Genomic DNA, 24888 nt, shown 5'->3' on the forward strand with positions numbered 1-24888 from the left:
TCCAATAGGAGGAGGCGGGGCGGGCGGTCTCCTTGGTGACGCGGCGGCGGCTGCTCTGTACTGTTCTCTATGGTGGAGGACCCGGCATCATGGCGGAGGCTGGCGGCGGTGACAGTGACAGGGGACCGGCCCCGCTGTGTATGATCGTGCTGGGGATGGCCGGCTCCGGGAAGACGACGTTCGTGCAGGTGATGGGGTGTGCTGGGACTAGTTGTTCTCCAGGACCGCTGCCTGTTCGCTCATCTCTGACGTCTTCTTCTATAGAGATTGACGTCATATCTACACGGGAAGAGCTGCCCCCCTTACGTCATCAACCTGGACCCAGCCGTGCACGAGATCCCATTCCCTGCCAACATAGGTAGGAGACCCCGTGCAGTGTGTATCCCCCATAGTGTGTGTATCCCCCCTATACATCCCCCATACAGTGTGTATCCCCCCCTATACATCCCCATACAGTGTGTATCCCCCCCTATACATCCCCATACAGTGTGTATCCCCCCCTATCCATCCCCCATACAGTGTGTGTATCCCCCCTATACATCCCCCATACAGTGTGTATCCCCCCCTATACATCCCCATACAGTGTGTATCCCCCCATATACATCCCCCATATAGTGTGTACCCCCCTATACATCCCCATACAGTGTGTGTATCCCCCCCTATACATCCCCATACAGTGTGTGTATCCCCCCATATACATCCCCCCATACAGTGTGTGTATCCCCCTATACATCCCCCATACAGTGTGTGTATCCCCCCATATACATCCCCCCATACGGTGTGTATCCCCCCCATACATCCCCATACAGTGTGTATCCCCCCTATACATCCCCCATACAGTGTGTATCCCCCATACAGTGTGTACCCCCCTATACATCCCCATACAGTGTGTGTATCCCCCCCTATACATCCCCCATACAGTGTGTGTATCCCCCCATATACATCCCCCCATACAGTGTGTATCCCCCCCATACATCCCCATACAGTGTGTATCCCCCTATACATCCCCCATACAGTGTGTATCCCCCTATACATCCCCCATAGTGTGTATCCCCCCTATACATCCCCATACAGTGTGTATCCCCCCTATACATCCCCCATACAGTGTGTATCCCCCCTATACATCCCCCCTACAGTGTGTATCCCCCCTATACATCCCCCATACAGTGTGTATCCCCCCTATACATCCCCCATACAGTGTGTATCCCCCCTATACATCCCCCATACAGTGTGTATCCCCCCTATACATCCCCCATACAGTGTGTATCCCCCCTATACATCCCCATACAGTGTGTATCCCCCCTATACATCCCCCATACAGTATGTATCCCCCCCTATACATCCCCTATATAGTGTGTGTATCCCCCCTATACATCCCCCATACAGTGTGTATCCCCCCTATACATCCCCCTATACATCCCCCATACAGTGTGTGTATCCCCCCCTATACATCCCCCATACAGTGTGTATCCCCCCTATACATCCCCCATACAGTGTGTATCCCCCTATACATCGCCCATACAGTGTGTGTATCCCCCCTATACATCCCCCATACAGTGTGTGTATCCCCCCCTATACATCCCCCATACAGTGTGTGTATCCCCCCCTATACATCCCCCATACAGTGTGTGTATCCCCCCCTATACATCCCCCATACAGTGTGTGTATCCCCCCTATACATCCCCCATACAGTGTGTATCTCCCCCATACATCCCCCATACAGTGTGTATCCCCCCTATACATCCCCATACAGTGTGTATCTCCCCCATACATCCCCCATACAGTGTGTATCCCCCCTATACATCCCCCATACAGTGTGTGTATCCCCCCTATACATCCCCCATACAGTGTGTATCTCCCCCATACATCCCCCATACAGTGTGTATCTCCCCCATACATCCCCCATACAGTGTGTATCTCCCCCTATACATCCCCCATACAGTGTGTATCCCCCCTATACATCCCCCATACAGTGTGTATCCCCCCTATACATCCACCATACAGTGTGTGTATCCCCCCTATACATCCCCATATAGTGTGTATCCCTCATACAGTGTGTGTATCCCCCCTATACATCCCCCATACAGTGTGTGTGTATCCCCCCTAGTGTGTATCCCCCCTATCCATCCCCCATACAGTGTGTATCCCCCCTATACATCCCCCATACAGTGTGTGTATCCCCCCTATACATCCCCATAGAGTGTGTGTATCCCTCATACAGTGTGTATCCCCCCATACATCCCCCCCATACAGTGTGTATCCCCCCTATACATCCCCATAGAGTGTGTGTATCCCCCCCATACATCCCCATACAGTGTGTATCCCCCCTATACATCCCCATACAGTGTGTATCCCCCCTATACATCCCCCCCTATACATCCCCATACAGTGTGTGTATCCCCCCTATACATCCCCCATACAGTGTGTATCCCCCCTATACATCCCCATACAGTGTGTATCCCCCCTATACATCCCCATACAGTGTGTATCCCCCCTATACATCCCCATACAGTGTGTATCCCCCCTATACATCCCCATACAGTGTGTATCCCCCCTATACATCCCCATACAGTGTGTATCCCCCCTATACATCCCCATACAGTGTGTATCCCCCCTATACATCCCCATACAGTGTGTATCCCCCCTATACATCCCCATACAGTGTGTATCCCCCCTATACATCCCCATACAGTGTGTATCCCCCCTATACATCCCCCATACAGTGTGTATCCCCCCTATACATCCCCCATACAGTGTGTATCCCCCCTATACATCCCCATACAGTGTGTATCCCCCCTATACATCCCCATACAGTGTGTATCCCCCCTTTACATCCCCATACAGTGTGTATCCCCCCTATAAATCCCCATACAGTGTGTGTATCCCCCCTATACATCCCTCATACAGTGTGTATCCCCCCTATACATCCCCCATACAGTGTGTGTATCCCCCCTATACATCCCCCATACAGTGTGTGTATCCCCCCTATACATCCCCCATACAGTGTGTGTATCCCCCCTATACATCCACCATACAGTGTGTGTATCTCCCCCTATACATCCCCCATACAGTGTGTATCCCCCTATACATCCCCCATATAGTGTGTATCCCCCCTATACATCCCCCATACAGTGTGTGTATCTCCCTGTAACCGGTTTCTTTTTGATAATAGTCGGAGAAGGCCATAACCACACAGATTTATAGAAAAATAAGGTATTTAATACAGAAAACCATACTTAGCTGTAGTTACAGATGGTACAGGTGCATAGTTGCTTCATCCACAATGAGATGGGGAGCCCCTTTGTATATTATGGTCTAATATACGCCCATTTCCCTCGATGACCTCCAGGGTGCTGGGCACCTTCCATCCATGGTCCCAGCTGAGGCTGACTAGAAGCTACATACCCCTGACCTTTATAGTAAGTTTGGGTGGGGGTGATGTGCTTGTATGTCTATGTAGACCACTGATGACCATGAATGGAAGTTATCTGATGTTTCTCCGGCCTTATACATATTTACCAAGCACAATGGGGACCCAGTCTTACAATTACAGCTACAAGGTTCTTTCAGCCATACAACAATAGCAACAAACAACTGTATCCTCCAATGTTTACACTATTGTGAAGTTATATGGCCGGACAGTTGACATAGGTGTGACAGTATACATACACACACACAACTACAATGACTTCTACACACATAGCCATACAAATATATATATATATATATATATATATATATATATATATATATATACACACACAAGACATTAAAATAATACATTCCTTCTCATTACATCAATAAGACACTTTAATTTTCTGAAATGAACCCATCCGGTTACACTCCACCCCTTGTCTTATTGATGTGATGTAAGGAAGTTACAAAACATTATTTGTGACGCCATTTACACATTCTTCTGATATCATCCTCATTTAACCATGTGATTGCTCACTTCCTATTTTCTCTTACATTGGTCGGTTGCTACAAACAGAAACCGGTGCGGTCACAGCTGAGGCTTAAAACCAAAAAAGAAAAATCAAATGTCCAGTAATACAAAATACAATATCCATTCTGGTGGGAATTTTCTTTCTTCTGGTCTTCTTAGACCTGAATCTCTGGTGCAGGGAAGCAAGGGGATTATTGTGCCCTCGCCACAGGGGCCTATTGCTCAGGTAACGTCACTGCTTCCATGGTTGACCAAAGGACAGACCCTCAGTAGGCATCTGCCCCCACTCTTTACATGTTCAGAAGTCTGTCTCATTCCTCCCCTCCCCTATGTATCTCTGGTGATGGATCAGGGGGTTGCAGGTATGGCTGGAGGTGCAGGCTGTAGAGCCCCTCTGTACCTCTGGTGATGGGTCGGGGGAGGTGCAGGTATGGCTGGAGGTGCAGGCTGTAGAGCCCCTCTGTATCTCTGGTGATGGGTCGGGGTGCAGGTATGGCTGGAGGTGCAGACTGTAGAGCCCCTTTAGCAGTGTTGTTCCAGGTACATGGTCTTCCTGCACTTGTGCATCATCTTGGCACCTTTGAAGACACTAAAGATCTCGGGATGTCAGCTCTTCAGGCTCTCAGCACTTGCTGAGTTTTAAGAGGGATCAATATCCAAATAGGAATGAATCAACAAATCCACAGCAGATAGGAAACATGGTGGCTTTAGACTCAGTCACATGAGAACAGAAGGTCATTTGCGAAGTCTCTGTAAACTCTGTATAAAGTCCTGTGCCTTTTCATGGTGGTCACTCATTCCTTCATCAAATGGAGAACTTAAAAATAAAAATCCAAATGTCTTTCTTAGGTAAAAAAAACAACAAATCAAATCTCTGCCCAGGAAAGTGTTTGTGTTGATAGCAAGGACATGTAACAATGGCGATCTACCTAATCCCATTACCAACATGTTTATCGTCAAACAACATTCTTAAATTTCAAGCATACAAACTAAACATATAGTATATGACTTCAGTCTATTGGATGAATAAACAAATCAAGAGTATACACACATATCCTTTAATATGCATCCCATGTAAAGCAAACCCATCATCCTGTATTGGAGATATATATACACACATACATATATAGCTATATCCAATGCAGGCATTTTCTCAGTAATGGTTACCCATACATATTTGCATTTTCCCAACACAATTCACCCACCCTTATTGTTTTCTTTGTAAACAATCTTGAACGTTCTGAACTCATTCAGTTTATTACTTCAATATTGATTAATTTTTATCCCAAAACCAATTTCAGTGAAATATATTCAATTCAGCATTCAGATACACCACTTATATAGCACCAAGTGGGCATCTGAAGACAATTCAGACTTCTCAATCTTATTTCCCTCTCAGGGTTTCAAGTGACAATGAGGTCTTTAGGAGGGACAAAGGGCTGGTATTTCCAAACATAAGGAGCTGTCACTCTCCCTTTCTCCTCCCACCTTTCTATGTCATTTGTCACCACCCCCTTAGTCCAGGGCTTTGTACTGTCATACTTCAGGTCAGTCGTCTGCAACCTTGGGACCATAAAAGCCTACTAACCTTCTTGTGGTATCACAAGACAGACAAAACATATAACAATACAGACATGTACAAACATAAAACACACATGGGCCCATTCATTCATAACATATAATTCACACAAAAGAAATGTTAAAAATAAAACAAAACAAGGAGCTCCTTTAAAATAAAAAAAAAAAATTAAAAAGCTTCATGAAATGCCTACAAAATTGTGGTTAACCATATCAAAAAATGTCTCTTTCATGTGCAAATCCTAAAATATAAATGGACAATTGATGGCATTTTCACACAGTTGAAGTTCTCGGTGTCCGTCCTTCCTGCCAAACTGTGAAAAAACAAAACTTTTCATTAGGGCAAAACTTTCCTCCAGCTGTGGAAATAAACAAAACTCATGGTTATTTTTCCAATCTTATAAGGTGTAATCAATATCACCACGTGGATTTTTCTCTTTCTATACCCCAATTTACATTTACCAATTTAAATGGATCCATTATATTACAAGTTATACACATACTATATACTGTATAGCAATACTCCTTCAAGAACCTGCAAATAAAACCCAGACATATTAGTTATATCATAGATTACATAATCCCATGAAGTCATCAGATTATCGTCTATCTGACTGGTCCACAAACACTAAAACAATGGACAGAGGACAACACTTTGCACAGAGATTACGTTTATAGCTCTCAGACACAAAATCTTCAAATGACAAACAGAGAGTCCTCAACTAATCTTTCCAGAGAAGTCACAAAAAGAAAACCTTCCTGCCGCAGCAGAGCTACATATTGTCATTTATCAATTACTATGAGATTAAACCTCCTGTGAGCTCCGCACCTTCTATTGTTTTCTTACTGACAAGCTGCTTCTCACTCTGCTCTCCCAGGTACAGAGAGAAACTTTTCTGCAGTGTAAAAACACATACAACGTCATTATAAAAACATATACAAGCCGTCATTTATGGCTGGAAGTTACACTTCTCACTATCACACTGTCACCTTCTACACATTAATCGTTCCAACACCGGTAAAACAATAACATCCATTCTTACCTGCCAATAACACACAACTTCTACTCATACTCTTTGCAAACACATTACTACAGGTTTCACATCTCTCAAACACTTAACTCATGAGTTACTTCAAACCTATAAACCAACACACTGCGACCACTCATTGGCCAGAACCTGGTGAGGAGCTGCTCCCACCCTACAATCTCCACATCCATGAAGCCACTTGCTTCACTTCTTTTTCTTGTATGTCTCTCTCAATTCGCACCAGCAGACAGATCCATCCCACATCTGCTGCCGTCTTCTGCCATTCAAGAGACATAACAAGGCACCACCAGCCAACTGGGGACTGTCAGCTGAAATGGTGTCACCACCTCGAGTGCTGGGTGCCCAGGGTCGCGAACTACACACCCACCAGGGGACTGGACTCGCTTTGTCATCTACCCCACAACTACACATCTCAGCTAACACATACATTATATCCTATTACACAGTTATAGCAATTCTATGACTATTATCCCACTTCTGACACCATTATGTAACCGGTTTCTTTTTGATAATAGTCGGAGAAGGCCATAACCACACAGATTTATAGAAAAATAAGGTATTTAATACAGAAAACCATACTTAGCTGTAGTTACAGATGGTACAGGTGCATAGTTGCTTCATCCACAATGAAATGGGGAGCCCCTTTGTATATTATGGTCTAATATACACCCATTTCCCTCGATGACCTCCAGGGTGCTGGGCACCTTCCATCCATGGTCCCAGCTGAGGCTGACTAGAAGCTACATACCCCCGACCTTTATAGTAAGTTTGGGTGGGGGGGATGTGCTTCTATGTCTATGTAGACCACTGATGACCATGAATGGAAGTTATATGATGTTTCTCCGGCCTTGTACATATTTACCAAGCACAATGGGGACCCAGTTTTACAATTACAGCTACAAGGTTCTTTCAGCCATACAACAATAGCAACAAACAACTGTATCCTCCAATGTTTACACTATTGTGAAGTTATATGGCTGGACAGTTGACATAGGTGTGACAGTATACATACACACACACAACTACAATGACTTCTACACACATAGCCATACAAATATATATATATATATATATATATATATATATATATATATACACACACAAGACATTAAAATAATACATTCCTTCTCATTACATCAATAAGACACTTTAATTTTCTGAAATGAACCCATCCGGTTACACTCCCCCCATACAGTGTGTATCCCCCTATGTATCCCCCCTATACATCCACCATACAGTGTGTGTATCCCCCCCTATCCATCCCCCATACAGTGTGTATCCCCCCCTATACATCCCCCATACAGTGTGTATCCCCCCTATACATCCCCCATACACTGTGTGTATCCCCCTATACATCCCCATACAGTGTGTATCCCCCCTATAAATCCCCATACAGTGTGTGTATCCCCCCTATACATCCCCCATACAGTGTGTATCCCCCCTATAAATCCCCATACAGTGTGTACCCCCCCTATACATCCCTCATACAGTGTGTATCCCCCCTATACATCCCCCATACAGTGTGTATCCCCCCTATACATCCCCCATACAGTGTGTATCCCCCCTATACATCCCCCATACAGTGTGTATCCCCCCTATACATCCCCCATACAGTGTGTATCCCCCCCCTATACATCCCCCATACAGTGTGTATCCCCCCCTATACATCCCCCATACAGTGTGTATCCCCCCCTATACATCCCCCATACAGTGTGTGTGTATCCCTCATACAGTGTGTATCCCCCCTATACATCCCTCATACAGTGTGTATCCCCCTATACATCCCCCATACAGTGTGTGTGTATCCCCCTATACATCCCTCATACAGTGTGTGTATCTCCCCCTATACATCCCCCATACAGTGTGTGTGTATCCCCCCTATACATCCCCCATACAGTGTGTGTGTATCCCCCCTATACATCCCTCATACAGTGTATCCCCCCTATACATCCCTCATACAGTGTATCCCCCCTATACATCCCCCATACAGTGTGTGTATCCCCCCTATACATCCCCATACAGTGTGTGTTTCCCCCCTATACATCCCCCATACAGTGTGTGTTTCCCCCCTATACATCCCCCATACAGTGTGTATCCCCCCTATACATCCCCCATACAGTGTGTATCCCCCCTATACATCCCCCATACAGTGTGTATCCCCCCTATACATCCCCCATACAGTGTGTATCCCCCCTATACATCCCCCATACAGTGTGTATCCCCCCTATACATCCCCCATACAGTGTGTATCCCCCCTATACATCCCCATAGTGTGTATCCCCCCTATACATCCCCATAGTGTGTATCCCCCCTATACATCCCCATACAGTGTGTATCCCCCTATACATCCCCCATACCGTGTGTATCCCCCCTATACATCCCCCATACAGTGTGTATCCCCCCTATACAGTGTGTATCCCCCCTATACATCCCCATACAGTGTGTATCCCCCCTATACATCCCCATACAGTGTGTATCCCCCCTATACATCCCTCATACAGTGTGTATCCCCCCCTATACATCCCCCATACAGTGTGTGTATCCCCCCTATACATCCCTCATACAGTGTGTGTATCCCCCCTTATACATCCCCTATACAGTGTGTATCCCCCCTATACATCCCCCATACAGTGTGTGTATCCCCCCTATACATCCCCCATACAGTGTGTGTATCCCCCCTATACATCCCCCCATACAGTGTGTATCCCCCTATACATCCCTCATACAGTGCGGTTCAGGGAAGAAACAGAGTGCTGCACCTCACACCTATGGCTGATACTAGTGCCGCTTGGCTAAATAAAAAACACATCAGAATTTTGTGTATGAATTGATCAAGCCATACTGCCCCATGTACCTCGTGCCGGTATCTGATACACATGGGTCCCTACACTAAGTCCACACCGTGCCAGTCAGTGGCCACCAACCCCGCAGGCGTGCACAGCCAGGGAACGGGGGCCATGGGACGGCCCTGCGACCCCCATGCCACAGGACCAGACCCAAAAACACCACACCAGAACCCGGCCAGCACCACCGGCGGAGAAGGTCGCCCCCAAGCAGCACAAGTCTGGATAAGGTATTGCGCTCACCATAGCTGCAGCAAACAGAATGGGAAAAAACAGGAGGGATTAAAACCATGTGCACTCAGGTGTCTCCTGCTAATTGCGGTCATGTGGGTCTCACCAGGAGGAGTGCAAAACACGGAGAAAAGAGAGAAACAAAATGCGGTTCAGGGAAGAAACAGAGTGCTGCACCTCACACCTATGGCTGATACTAGTGCCGCTTGGCTAAATAAAAAACACATCAGAATTTTGTGTATGAATTGATCAAGCCATAGTGCCCCATGTACCTCGTGCCGGTATCTGATACACATGGGTCCCTACACTAAGTCCACACCGTGCCAGTCAGTGGCCACCAACCCCGCAGGCGTGCACAGCCAGGGAACGGGGGCCATGGGACGGCCCTGCGACCCCCATGCCACAGGACCAGACCCAAAAACACCACACCAGAACCCGGCCAGCACCACCGACGGAGAAGGTCGCCCCCAAGCAGCACAAGTCTGGATAAGGTATTGCGCTCACCATAGCTGCAGCAAACAGAATGGGAAAAAACAGGAGGGATTAAAACCATGTGCACTCAGGTGTCTCCTGCTAATTGCGGTCATGTGGGTCTCACCAGGAGGAGTGCAAAACACGGAGAAAAGAGAGAAACAAAATGCGGTTCAGGGAAGAAACAGAGTGCTGCACCTCACACCTATGGCTGATACTAGTGCCGCTTGGCTAAATAAAAAACACATCAGAATTTTGTGTATGAATTGATCAAGCCATACTGCCCCATGTACCTCGTGCCGGTATCTGATACACATGGGTCCCTACACTAAGTCCACACCGTGCCAGTCAGTGGCCACCAACCCCGCAGGCGTGCACAGCCAGGGAACGGGGGCCATGGGACGGCCCTGCGACCCCCATGCCACAGGACCAGACCCAAAAACACCACACCAGAACCCGGCCAGCACCACCGGCGGAGAAGGTCGCCCCCAAGCAGCACAAGTCTGGATAAGGTATTGCGCTCACCATAGCTGCAGCAAACAGAATGGGAAAAAACAGGAGGGATTAAAACCATGTGCACTCAGGTGTCTCCTGCTAATTGCGGTCATGTGGGTCTCACCAGGAGGAGTGCAAAACACGGAGAAAAGAGAGAAACAAAATGCGGTTCAGGGAAGAAACAGAGTGCTGCACCTCACACCTATGGCTGATACTAGTGCCGCTTGGCTAAATAAAAAACACATCAGAATTTTGTGTATGAATTGATCAAGCCATACTGCCCCATGTACCTCGTGCCGGTATCTGATACACATGGGTCCCTACACTAAGTCCACACCGTGCCAGTCAGTGGCCACCAACCCCGCAGGCGTGCACAGCCAGGGAACGGGGGCCATGGGACGGCCCTGCGACCCCCATGCCACAGGACCAGACCCAAAAACACCACACCAGAACCCGGCCAGCACCACCGGCGGAGAAGGTCGCCCCCAAGCAGCACAAGTCTGGATAAGGTATTGCGCTCACCATAGCTGCAGCAAACAGAATGGGAAAAAACAGGAGGGATTAAAACCATGTGCACTCAGGTGTCTCCTGCTAATTGCGGTCATGTGGGTCTCACCAGGAGGAGTGCAAAACACGGAGAAAAGAGAGAAACAAAATGCGGTTCAGGGAAGAAACAGAGTGCTGCACCTCACACCTATGGCTGATACTAGTGCCGCTTGGCTAAATAAAAAACACATCAGAATTTTGTGTATGAATTGATCAAGCCATACTGCCCCATGTACCTCGTGCCGGTATCTGATACACATGGGTCCCTACACTAAGTCCACACCGTGCCAGTCAGTGGCCACCAACCCCGCAGGCGTGCACAGCCAGGGAACGGGGGCCATGGGACGGCCCTGCGACCCCCATGCCACAGGACCAGACCCAAAAACACCACACCAGAACCCGGCCAGCACCACCGGCGGAGAAGGTCGCCCCCAAGCAGCACAAGTCTGGATAAGGTATTGCGCTCACCATAGCTGCAGCAAACAGAATGGGAAAAAACAGGAGGGATTAAAACCATGTGCACTCAGGTGTCTCCTGCTAATTGCGGTCATGTGGGTCTCACCAGGAGGAGTGCAATACACGGAGAAAAGAGAGAAACAAAATGCGGTTCAGGGAAGAAACAGAGTGCTGCACCTCACACCTATGGCTGATACTAGTGCCGCTTGGCTAAATAAAAAACACATCAGAATTTTGTGTATGAATTGGCACGGTGTGGACTTAGTGTAGGGACCCATGTGTATCAGATACCGGCACGAGGTACATGGGGCAGTATGGCTTGATCAATTCATACACAAAATTCTGATGTGTTTTATATTTAGCCAAGCGGCACTAGTATCAGCCATAGGTGTGAGGTGCAGCACTCTGTTTCTTCCCTGAACCGCATTTTGTTTCTCTCTTTTCTCCGTGTTTTGCACTCCTCCTGGTGAGACCCACATGACCGCAATTAGCAGGAGACACCTGAGTGCACATGGTTTTAATCCCTCCTGTTTTTTTCCCATTCTGTTTGCTGCAGCTATGGTGAGCGCAATACCTTATCCAGACTTGTGCTGCTTGGGGGCGACCTTCTCCGCCGGCGGTGCTGGCCGGGTTCTGGTGTGGTGTTTTTGGTTTGGTCCTGTGGCATGGGGGTCGCAGGGCCGTCCCATGGCCCCCGTTCCCTGGCTGTGCACGCCTGCGGGGTTGGTGGCCACTGACTGGCACGGTGTGGACTTAGTGTAGGGACCCATGTGTATCAGATACCGGCACGAGGTACATGGGGCAGTATGGCTTGATCAATTCATACACAAAATTCTGATGTGTTTTATATTTAGCCAAGCGGCACTAGTATCAGCCATAGGTGTGATGTGCAGCACTCTGTTTCTTCCCTGAGCCACATCCCTCATACAGTGTTTCCCCCCTATACATCCCTTATACAGTGTGTATCCCCCCTATACATCCCCATACAGTGTGTATCCCCCCTATACATCCCCATACAGTGTGTATCCCCCCTATATATCCCCATACAGTGTGTATCCCCCCTATACATCCCCCATACAGTGTGTATCCCCCCTATACATCCCCCATACAGTGTGTATCCCCCCTATACATCCCACATACAGTGTGTATCCCCCCTATACAGTGTGTATCCCCCCTATACATCCCCCATACAGTGTGTGTATCCCCCTATACATCCCCCATACAGTGTGTATCCCCCCTATACATCCCCCATACAGTGTGTGTATCCCCCCTATACATCCCCCATACAGTGTGTGTATCCCCCCTATACATCCCTCATACAGTGTGTGTATCCCCCTATACATCCCCCATACAGTGTGTATCCCCCCTATACACCCCCCATTGGGTTTTTATCCTCTATGCAGTGTATATATCCCTCCCTATTAATCCCCTGTAGAGCTTATATTCCCCCTCTCCTGTGTTTCCACCATTTTCCTCTTCTCTCCACAGATATACGGGACACGGTCAAGTACAAAGAGGTTATGAAGCAGTATCCTTTTCTGGTTACATCACCGAAATCACCACATGACCTGTGACATCACCGGTGACCTCGTATATCCCCATATGACCTGCAGTGTGATACCTCTTGTTGTTCCTCAGCTGCTGCTTAGATACGGCCTCGGCCCCAATGGAGGCATTGTTACTTCCCTAAACCTGTTTGCCACTCGGTTTGACCAGGTGAGTGTTTGTCATGTGACTGGGTGGTCACTGTCTCTCCGCCCTCCTACTCACCTCCATCCTCCCCCACAGGTGGTGAAGTTCATAGAGAAGAGGCAGAAGAACTGTCAGTAAGTATCTGCTTTTAATTCAGCTAGCCTCCCCCCCCCCCCCCAGTAACCACAGGGTTTACATTCACAGTGCCTGCCCCTCCCCCGCAGGTATGTCCTCATAGACACCCCCGGACAGATCGAGGTATTCACATGGTCGGCATCGGGGTCTATCATCACAGAGGCGCTGGTGAGTAGAGAAGGGGCGGAGCCTTACATGACATAACGTTGGAAGGTTCCGTCACCACCATCTCCTCTTCCACCCGCAGGCGTCGTCATTCCCCTCCGTGGTGGTGTACGTCATGGACACGTCCCGCAGCACCAACCCAGTCACATTCATGTCCAACATGCTGTATGCCTGCAGGTGAGTGTCAGCTGCAAGGTGGGGGAGAGTAAGGATGACTGTCAGCTGACGCCTGTATTACCGCTTTCTCTTCCAGCATCATGTACAAGACCAAGCTGCCCTTCATTGTCGCCATGAACAAGGTACGTCAGGAGCCAGTGATTGGAGCAGGAGTAATCCATCACAGATGTACTGTGCAGTGATTTGAGGGATCAGGCAGGAGCAATCCATCACAGATGTGCAGTGATTGGAGGGATCAGACAGGAGTAATCCATCACATATGTACTGTGCAACGATTGGAGGGATCAGGCAGGAGTAATCCATCACATATGTACTGTGAAACGATTGGAGGGATCAGGCAGGAGTAATCCATCACAAATGTACTGTGCAGTGAGTGGAGGGATCAGACAGGAGTAATCCCTCACAGATGTGCAGTGATTGGAGGGATCAGACAGGAGTAATCCATCACAGATGTGCAGTGATTGAAGGGATCAGGCAGGAGTAATCCATCACAAATGTACTGTGCAGTGAGTGGAGGGATCAGACAGGAGTAATCCCTCACAGATGTGCAGTAATTGGAGGGATCAGACAGGAGTAATCCATCACAAATTTACTATGCAGTGATTGGAGGGATCAGACAGGAGTAATCCATCACAGATGTACTGTGCAGTGATTGGAGGGATCAGACAGGAGTAATCCCTCACATGTTCAGTGATTGGAGGGATCAGACAGGAGTAATCCCTCACAGATGTGCAGTAATTGGAGGGATCAGACAGGAGTAATCCATCACAAATGTACTATGCAGTGATTGGAGGGATCAGACAGGAGTAATCCATCACAAATTTACTATGCAGTGATTGGAGGGATCAGACAGGAGTAATCCATCACAGATGTACTGTGCAGTGATTGGAGGGATCAGACAGGAGTAATCCCTCACATGTTCAGTGATTGGAGGGATCAGACAGGAGTAATCCCTCACAGATGTGCAGTAATTGGAGGGATCAGACAGGAGTAATCCATCACAAATGTACTATGCAGTGATTGGAGGGATCAGACAGGAGTAATCCATCACAGATGTACTGTGCAGTGATTGGAGGGATCAGACAGGAGTAATCCCTCACATGTTCAGTGATTGGAGGGATCAGACAGGAGTAATCCCTCACAGATGTGCAGTGATTGGAGGGATTAGACAGGAGTAATCCTTTACAGATGTACTGTGCAGTGATTGGAGGGATCAGGCAGGAGTAATCCCTCACAGATGTACTGTGCAGTGATTGGAGGGATCAGACAGGAGTAATCCCTCACAGATGTACTGTGCAGTGATTGGAGGGATCAGACAGGAGTAATCCATAACATATGTACTGTGCAGTGATTGATGGGATCAGACAGGAGTAATCCATAACATATGTACTGTGCAGTGATTGATGGGATCAGACAGGAGTAATCCATAACATATGTACTGTGCAGTGATTGATGGGATCAGACAGGAGTAATCCCTCACAGATGTACTGTGCAGTGATTGGAGGGATCAGAAAGGAGTAATCCCTCACATGTTCAGTGATTGGAGGGATCAGACAGGAGTAATCCCTCACATGTTCAGTGATTGGAGGGATCAGACAGGAGTAATCCCTCACAGATGTGCAGTGATTGGAGGGATTAGACAGGAGTAATCATTTACAGATGTACTGTGCAGTGATTGATGGGATCAGACAGGAGTAATCCATAACATATGTACTGTGCAGTGTTTGATCGTACTGTGCAGTGATTGGAGGGATCAGACAGGAGTAATCCATCACAGATGTGCAGTGATTGGAGGGATCAGACAGGAGTAATCCATAACATATGTACTGTGCAGTGATTGGAGGGATCAGACAGGAGTAATCCATAACATATGTACTGTGCAGTGATTGGAGGGATCAGGCAGGAATAATCCTTCGCAGATGTACTGTGCAGTGATTGGAGGGTCAAAATTCACAAATTTATGGTTAAACTGTACCGCACTGTGTAAATAATGTCCACAAACTACTGATTTGCCAGTCTCTGCAAACTTCTAATGCAATAATAATACTACACTGCCTGCCCCTCCAATCACTGTAATAATAATAATAATACACTGCCTGCCCCTCCAATCACTGCAGTAATAATACACTGCCTGCCCCTCCAATCACTGTAATAATAATAATAATACACTGCCTGCCCCTCCAATCACTGCAGTAATAACAATAATAATACACTGCCTGCCCCTCCAATCACTGCAGTTATAATAATAATAATACACTGCCTGCCCCTCCAATCACTGCAGTAATAATACACTGCCTGCCCCCCCATCCACTGTAATAATAATAATAATACACTGCCTGCCCCTCCAATCACTGCAATAATAATACACTGCCTGCCCCTCCAATCACTGCAGTAATAATACACTGCCTGCCCCTCCAATCACTGTAATAATAATACACTACCTGCCCCTCCAATCACTGTAATAATAATAATAATACACTGCCTGCCCCTCCAATCACTGTAATAATAATAATAATACACTGCCTGCCCCTCCAATCACTGCAGTAATAATAATAATAATACACTGCCTGCCCCTCCAATCACTGCAGTAATAATACACTGCCTGCCCCTCCAATCACTGTAATAATAATAATAATAATAATACACTGCCTGCCCCACCAATCACTGTAATAATAATAATAATACACTGCCTGCCCCTCCAATCACTGCAGTAATAATAATAATAATACACTGCCTGCCCCTCCAATCACTGCAGTAATAATACACTGCCTGCCCCTCCAATCACTGTAATAATAATAATAATAATAATACACTGCCTGCCCCACCAATCACTGTAATAATAATAATACACTGCCTGCCCCTCCAATCACTGCAATAATAATAATAATACACTGCCTGCCCCTCCAATCACTATAATAATAATAATATACTGCCTGCCCCTCCAATCACTGCAATAATAATAATAATACACTGCCTGCCCCTCCAATCACTATAATAATAATAATACACTGCCTGCCCCTCCAATCACTGCAGTAATAATAATAATACACTGCCTGCCCCTCCAATCACTGCAGTAATAATAATAATACACTGCCTGCCCCTCCAATCACTGCAGTAATAATAATAATACACTGCCTGCCCCTCCAATCACTGCAGTAATAATAATACACTGCCTGCCCCTCCAATCACTGCAATAATAATAATAATACACTACCTCCCCCTCCAATCACTGTAATAATAATAATAATAATACACTGCCTGCCCCTCCAATCACTGCAATAATAATAATAATAATACACTGCCTGCCCCTCCAATCACTATAATAATAATAATACACTGCCTGCCCCTCCAATCACTGCAATAATAATAATACACTGCCTGCCCCTCCAATCACTGCAGTAATAATAATACACTGCCTGCCCCTCCAATCACTGCAGTAATAATAATAATAATACACTGCCTGCCCCTCCAATCACTGCAATAATAATAATAATACACTGCCTGCCCCTCCAATCACTGCAATAATAATACACTGCCTGCCCCTCCAATCACTATAATAATAATAATATACTGCCTGCCCCTCCAATCACTGCAATAATAATAATAATACACTGCCTGCCCCTCCAATCACTGCAATAATAATACACTGCCTGCCCCTCCAATCACTATAATAATAATAATAATAATACACTGCCTGCCCCTCCAATCACTATAATAATAATAATACACTGCCTGCCCCTCCAATCACTATAATAATAATACACTGCCTGCCCCTCCAATCACTGCAATAATAATAATAATACACTGCCTGCCCCTCCAATCACTGCAATAATAATACACTGCCTGCCCCTCCAATCACTGCAATAATAATAATACACTGCCTGCCCCTCCAATCACTGCAGTAATACACTGCCTGCCCCTCCAATCACTGCAATAATACACTGCCTGCCCCTCCAATCACTATAATAATAATAATACACTGCCTGCCCCTCCAATCACTATAATAATAATAATACACTGCCTGCCCCTCCAATCACTGCAGTAATAATAATAATAATAATACACTGCCTGCCCCTCCAATCACTATAATAATAATAATACACTGCCTGCCCCTCCAATCACTGCAATAATAATAATAATAATACACTGCCTGCCCCTCCAATCACTGCAATAATAATAATAATAATACACTGCCTGCCCCTCCAATCACTGTAATAATAATAATAATAATACACTGCCTGCCCCTCCAATCACTGCAGTAATACACTGCCTGCCCCTCCAATCACTGCAGTAATACACTGCCTGCCCCTCCAATCACTGCAATAATACACTGCCTGCCCCTCCAATCACTGCAGTAATACACTGCCTGCCCCTCCAATCACTGCAGTAATACACTGCCTGCCCCTCCAATCACTGTAATAATAATAATACACTACCTCCCCCTCCAATCACTGTAATAATAATACACTGCCTGCCCCTCCAATCACTGTAATAATAATGATAATAATACACTGCCTGCCCCTCCAATCACTGCAATAATACACTGCCTGCCCCTCCAATCACTGTAATAATAATAATACACTACCTCCCCCTCCAATCACTGTAATAATAATACACTGCCTGCCCCTCCAATCACTGTAATAATAATGATAATAATACACTGCCTGCCCCTCCAATCACTGTAATAATAATAATAATAATAATACACTGCCTGCCCCTCCAATCACTGTAATAATAATAATAATAATAATACACTGCCTGCCCCACCAATCACTGTAATAATAATAATAATACACTGCCTGCCCCTCCAATCACTGCAATAATAATACACTGCCTGCCCCTCCAATCACTGCAATAATAATACACTGCCTGCCCCTCCAATCACTGTAATAATAATACACTGCCTGCCCCTCCAATCACTGCAATAATAATACACTGCCTGCCCCTCCAATCACTGTAATAATAATAATAATAATACACTGCCTGCCCCTCCAATCACTGTAATAATAATAATAATACACTGCCTGCCCCTCCAATCACTATAATAATAATAATACACTGCCTGCCCCTCCAATCACTGCAATAATAATAATACTACACTGCCTGCCCCTCCAATCACTATAATAATACACTGCCTGCCCCTCCAATCACTGCAATAATAATACACTGCCTGCCCCTCCAATCACTGCAATAATAATAATAATAATACACTGCCTGCCCCTCCAATCACTGCAGTAATAATACACTGCCTGCCCCTTATTGCAGTGATTGGAGGGGCAGGCAGTGTATTATTATAGTGATTGGAGGGGCAGGCAGTGTAGTATTATTATTATTGCAGTGATTGGAGGGGCAGGCAGTGTATTATTATTATTATAGTGATTGGAGGGGCAGGCAGTGTATTATTATTGCAGTGATTGGAGGGGCAGGCAGTGTATTATTATTGCAGTGATTGGAGGGGCAGGCAGTGTATTATTATTGCAGTGATTGGAGGGGCAGGCAGTGTAGTATTATTATTATTGCAGTGATTGGAGGGGCAGGCAGTGTATTATTATTATTATAGTGATTGGAGGGGCAGGCAGTGTATTATTATTATTATTATTACAGTGATTGGTGGGGCAGGCAGTGTATTATTATTATTATAGTGATTGGAGGGGCAGGCAGTGTATTATTATTATTATTATTACAGTGATTGGTGGGGCAGGCAGTGTATTATTATTATTATTATTATTACAGTGATTGGAGGGGCAGGCAGTGTATTATTATCATTATTATTACAGTGATTGGAGGGGCAGGCAGTATATTATTATTACAGTGATTGGAGGGGGAGGTAGTGTATTATTATTATTACAGTGATTGGAGGGGCAGGCAGTGTATTACTGCAGTGATTGGAGGGGCAGGCAGTGTATTACTGCAGTGATTGGAGGGGCAGGCAGTGTATTACTGCAGTGATTGGAGGGGCAGGCAGTGTATTATTGCAGTGATTGGAGGGGCAGGCAGTGTATTATTGCAGTGATTGGAGGGGCAGGCAGTGTATTATTGCAGTGATTGGAGGGGCAGGCAGTGTATTATTATCATTATTCTTACAGTGATTGGAGGGGCAGGCAGTGTATTATTATTATTATTATTACAGTGGATGGGGGGGGCAGGCAGTATATTATTATTACAGTGATTGGAGGGGGAGGTAGTGTATTATTATTATTATTATTACAGTGATTGGAGGGGGAGGTAGTGTATTATTATTATTATTATTATTATTACAGTGATTGGAGGGGCAGGCAGTGTATTACTGCAGTGATTGGAGGGGCAGGCAGTGTATTATTGCAGTGATTGGAGGGGCAGGCAGTGTATTACTGCAGTGATTGGAGGGGCAGGCAGTGTATTATTGCAGTGATTGGAGGGGCAGGCAGTGTATTACTGCAGTGATTTGAGGGGCAGGCAGTGTATTATTGCAGTGATTGGAGGGGCAGGCAGGAGTAATCGATCATCTTTGCATTCTGTCCAGATATTAATCATCTGCTTTTCCTGCAGACAGACATAATCGATCACAGCTTTGCAGTGGACTGGATGCAGGACTTTGAGAGCTTCCAGGACGCTCTTAACCAGGAGACGTCGTATGTCAGTAACCTGACCCGGTCCATGAGCCTGGTGCTGGACGAGTTCTACAACGCTCTGCGGGTAACACTTCGCCCTGGGGGTAACGCTCTGCGGGTAACGCTCTGCGGGTAACGCTGCACCCTGGGAGTAACGCTGAGCCCTGGGGGGAACGCTCTGCGGGTAACACTGCACCCTGGGGGTAACGCTCTGGGGGCAACGCTGCCGCCTGGGGGTAACGCTCTGCGGGTAACGCTGAGCCCTGGGGGGAAAGCTCTGCGGGTAACACTGCACCCTGAGGGTAACGCTCTGCGGGGAACGCTGCGCCCTGGGGGTAAAGCTCTGCGGGTAACACTGCACCCTGGGGGTAAAGCTCTGCGGGTAACACTGCACCCTGGGGGTAACGCTCTGCAGGTAACTCTGCACCCCTAGAGTTAACGCTCTATGGGTAATTCTTTGGGTGTAATGTTGTGCCCTGGAGGTAACGCTCTTGTGGTAACGTTGCGCTTCTGTCGCTGATCACATGGTCCCCCATCTTCTCTTTCTAGGTGGTTGGAGTTTCAGCAGTGACTGGAGCCGGAATGGACGAGTTCTTTGTAAAGGTTTCAGAGGCGGCGGCAGAGTATGAGAGGTGAGGAGGAGGAGGGGTATGAGAGGTGTGGAGGAGGAGTATGACAGGTGAGGAGGAGTGTGAGAGACGAGGGGGAGGAGGAGGAGTGTGAGAGAGGAGGAGGAGGAGGAGGAGTGTGAGAGAGGAGGAGGAGGAGGAGTGTGGAGGAGGAGGAGGAGGAGTGTGAGAGAGGAGGAGGAGGAGGAGTGTGAGAGAGGAGGAGGAGTGTGAGAGAGGAGGAGGAGGAGGAGTGTGAGAGAGGAGGAGGAGGAGGAGTGTGAGAGAGGAGGAGGAGGAGGAGTGTGAGAGAGGAGGAGGAGGAGGAGTGTGAGAGAGGAGGAGGAGGAGGAGTGTGAGAGAGGAGGAGGAGGAGGAGTGTGAGAGAGGAGGAGGAGGAGGAGTGTGAGAGAGGAGGAGGAGGAGTGTGAGAGAGGAGGAGGAGGAGTGTGAGAGAGGAGGAGGAGGAGTGTGAGAGAGGAGGAGGAGGAGTGTGAGAGAGGAGGAGGAGGAGTGTGAGAGAGGAGGAGGAGGAGTGTGAGAGAGGAGGAGGAGGAGTGTGAGAGAGGAGGAGGAGGAGTGTGAGAGAGGAGGAGGAGGAGGAGGAGTGTGAGAGAGGAGGAGGAGGAGGAGTGTGAGAGAGGAGGAGGAGGAGGAGTGTGAGAGAGGAGGAGGAGGAGGAGTGTGAGAGAGGAGGAGGAGGAGGAGTGTGAGAGGAGGAGGAGGAGGAGTGTGAGAGAGGAGGAGGAGGAGGAGGAGTGTGAGAGAGGAGGAGGAGTGTGAGAGAGGAGGAGGAGGAGGAGGAGTGTGAGAGAGGAGGAGGAGGAGGAGGAGTGTGAGAGAGGAGGAGGAGGAGGAGGAGTGTGAGAGAGGAGGAGGAGGAGGAGGAGTGTGAGAGAGGAGGAGGAGGAGTGTGAGAGAGGAGGAGGAGGAGTGTGAGAGAGGAGGAGGAGGAGTGTGAGAGAGGAGGAGGAGGAGTGTGAGAGAGGAGGAGGAGGAGGAGGAGTGTGAGAGAGGAGGAGGAGGAGGAGGAGGAGTGTGAGAGAGGAGGAGGAGGAGGAGGAGGAGTGTGAGAGAGGAGGAGGAGGAGGAGGAGGAGTGTGAGAGAGGAGGAGGAGGAGTGTGAGAGGAGGAGGAGGAGGAGGAGTGTGAGAGAGGAGGAGGAGGAGTGTGAGAGAGGAGGAGGAGGAGTGTGAGAGAGGAGGAGGAGGAGGAGGAGTGTGAGAGAGGAGGAGGAGGAGGAGGAGGAGTGTGAGAGAGGAGGAGGAGGAGGAGGAGTGTGAGAGGAGGAGGAGGAGTGTGAGAGAGGAGGAGGAGGAGGAGGAGTGTGAGAGAGGAGGAGGAGGAGTGTGAGAGAGGAGGAGGAGGAGTGTGAGAGAGGAGGAGGAGGAGGAGTGTGAGAGAGGAGGAGGAGGAGGAGGAGTGTGAGAGAGGAGGAGGAGGAGTGTGAGAGAGGAGGAGGAGGAGTGTGAGAGAGGAGGAGGAGGAGTGTGAGAGAGGAGGAGGAGGAGTGTGAGAGAGGAGGAGGAGGAGTGTGAGAGAGGAGGAGGAGGAGTGTGAGAGAGGAGGAGGAGGAGTGTGAGAGAGGAGGAGGAGGAGGAGGAGTGTGAGAGAGGAGGAGGAGGAGGAGGAGTGTGAGAGAGGAGGAGGAGGAGGAGGAGTGTGAGAGAGGAGGAGGAGGAGGAGGAGTGTGAGAGAGAGGAGGAGGAGGAGGAGTGTGAGAGAGAGGAGGAGGAGTGTGAGAGAGGAGGAGGAGGAGTGTGAGAGAGGAGGAGGGGAGGAGGAGCAGCGTGAGAGAGGAGGAGGAGGAGGAGGAGTGTGTGTGAGAGGAGGAGGAGGGGGCGCCTCATGCCTTATTCTATCACTGTGTCCTGCACCCATAACACCTTGTCTTCTCCCTATACAGAGAGTACCGGCCCGAGTATGAGCGCCTCCGTCAGGCTGCTGTAAGTAATGGTGTGGTGTATCTGAGCCCTGTATGACCGGTTTATATGCTGGGGGGGGGTTGTATCTGAGGTGATACTAAGCTCTGTCCTGTGTCGGATATGGGGGGGGGGGTATCTGAGGTGATACTGATTCTCGTCTCTGATACAGGAGCAGGAGAAGCTGAAAGAGCAGCAGGAGCAGTTGGATCGGCTGCATCGGGATATGGGATCTGTGGCTCTCAACCCTGAACAGTCATCAGGTGACCATAGTAGATAGGAAGAGGGGGGGGTGCTGCTGGGGTCATGTGACTGAGGTCTCTGCTCCTGTAGCTGGCAGCAGCATTGTCTCCCATCCTCCCCCCTAATTGCCCACAGTGCTCCCCCTCCTACACTGGCAGCAGCATTGTCTCCCATCCTCTCCCCCTCTTACACTGGCAGCAGTATAGTCTCCCCCCTCCCCCTCTTACACTGGCAGCAGCATTGTCTCCTTTCATTGCCGGCAGAGCTCCCAGCCCCCCCTGATCATGTCCCTTGGCTCCATGACGTCCTGTCCTGACCTTTGGCGTCACTCTTCCCTCTTAGGTCTGGATGAAGCTGTTGCGGGGCCGTCAGATCTAATCCTTACCCGGGGGAACATGGAAGACGAGGATGAGCGGGAGGACAGCGACACTGATGACATCGATCACTCAGGTGAGAAGCCGATCCGGTAGAACAGCTGTCCAGTGCTCCTCCCCCTGCTCCATCATCTGCTGGTCATAGGTGGAGGCAGTCTGTGGCGCTCACATCCCCTGCGCAGCTCTCGCCTCTCGTGTTTGTATCCTGCGCAGCTCTCGCCTCTCGTGTTTGTATCCTGCGCAGCTCTCGCCTCTCGTGTTTGTATCCTGCGCAGCTCTCGCCTCTCGTGTTTGTATCCTGCGCAGCTCTCGCCTCTCGTGTTTGTATACCGCGCAGCCCTCTGCTCTCGCCTCTCGTGTTTGTATACCGCGCAGCTCTCGCCTCTCGTGTTTGTATCCTGCACAGCTCTCGCCTCTCCTGTTTGTATACCGAGCAGCTCTCGCCTCTCGTGTTTGTATCCTGCGCAGCCCTCGCCTCTCGTGTTTGTATACCGCGCAGCCCTCTGCTCTCGCCTCTCGTGTTTGTATCCTGCGCAGCTCTCGCCTCTCGTGTTTGTATCCTGCGCAGCTCTCGCCTCTCGTGTTTGTATCCTGCGCAGCTCTCGCCTCTCGTGTTTGTATCCTGCGCAGCCCTCGCCTCTCGTGTTTGTATACCGCGCAGCTCTCGCCTCTCGTGTTTGTATACCGCGCAGCTCTCTGCTCTCGCCTCTCGTGTTTGTATACCGCGCAGCTCTCTGCTCTCGTGTTTGTATCCTGCGCAGCTCTCGCCTCTCGTGTTTGTATACCGCGCAGCCCTCTGCTCTCGCCTCTCGTGTTTGTATACCGCGCAGCCCTCGCCTCTCGTGTTTGTATCCTGCGCAGCTCTCGCCTCTCGTGTTTGTATACCGCGCAGCCCTCTGCTCTCGCCTCTCGTGTTTGTATACCGCGCAGCCCTCGCCTCTCGTGTTTGTATCCTGCGCAGCTCTCGCCTCTCGTGTTTGTATCCCGCGCAGCTCTCGCCTCTCGTGTTTGTATCCTGCGCAGCCCTCGCCTCTCTGCTCGCATTTCTTGCATTCCTGCGCGCGGCTCTCATGTGTTTTGTTGCTGTTCCTAGAGGCGGAGTCCAGACTGGAGGAGCCGGCCTTCCAAAACTTCCTGCAGCAAACACAGAGCAAGTACCGGGAGAAGGTGAATAAGTGATGAGTGCCCAGCAGCCATGTTGTGTGGATCAGTAGCTTGTGTGCCGCCTGGCATGTGCTTCAGTACAGACATGGAGGAGGGGGCCCGGGGCCCGGCCATGCCCCCCCCCCCCCCCCCCCCGGGGTGATGAAATGTTTTATTTTGTGTAAAGAGCTGTTCATATAAAAGCTGATTTTTTTTTTTTCTTA

The 24888-nt window shown here is 48.5% G+C and overlaps 1 protein-coding gene across 1 annotated transcript; it reads left to right on the forward strand.

Annotated features, from left to right (window-relative positions):
- Nucleotides 1-24888, forward strand: GPN1 (GPN-loop GTPase 1). Its single transcript, XM_069974147.1, has 14 exons — nucleotides 1-188; nucleotides 265-358; nucleotides 13104-13143; nucleotides 13265-13331; nucleotides 13404-13441; nucleotides 13532-13610; nucleotides 13690-13784; nucleotides 13861-13906; nucleotides 20313-20459; nucleotides 20924-21006; nucleotides 22889-22928; nucleotides 23077-23167; nucleotides 23490-23597; nucleotides 24615-24888. The coding sequence occupies exons 1-14, from the start codon at nucleotides 90-92 to the stop codon at nucleotides 24698-24700; spliced, it is 1113 nt and encodes a 370-aa protein (XP_069830248.1). The 5' UTR covers nucleotides 1-89; the 3' UTR covers nucleotides 24701-24888.

Source organism: Dendropsophus ebraccatus, chromosome 6, assembly GCF_027789765.1.
Source record: "Dendropsophus ebraccatus isolate aDenEbr1 chromosome 6, aDenEbr1.pat, whole genome shotgun sequence".
NCBI classification, from domain to species: Eukaryota; Metazoa; Chordata; class Amphibia; order Anura; family Hylidae; genus Dendropsophus; species Dendropsophus ebraccatus.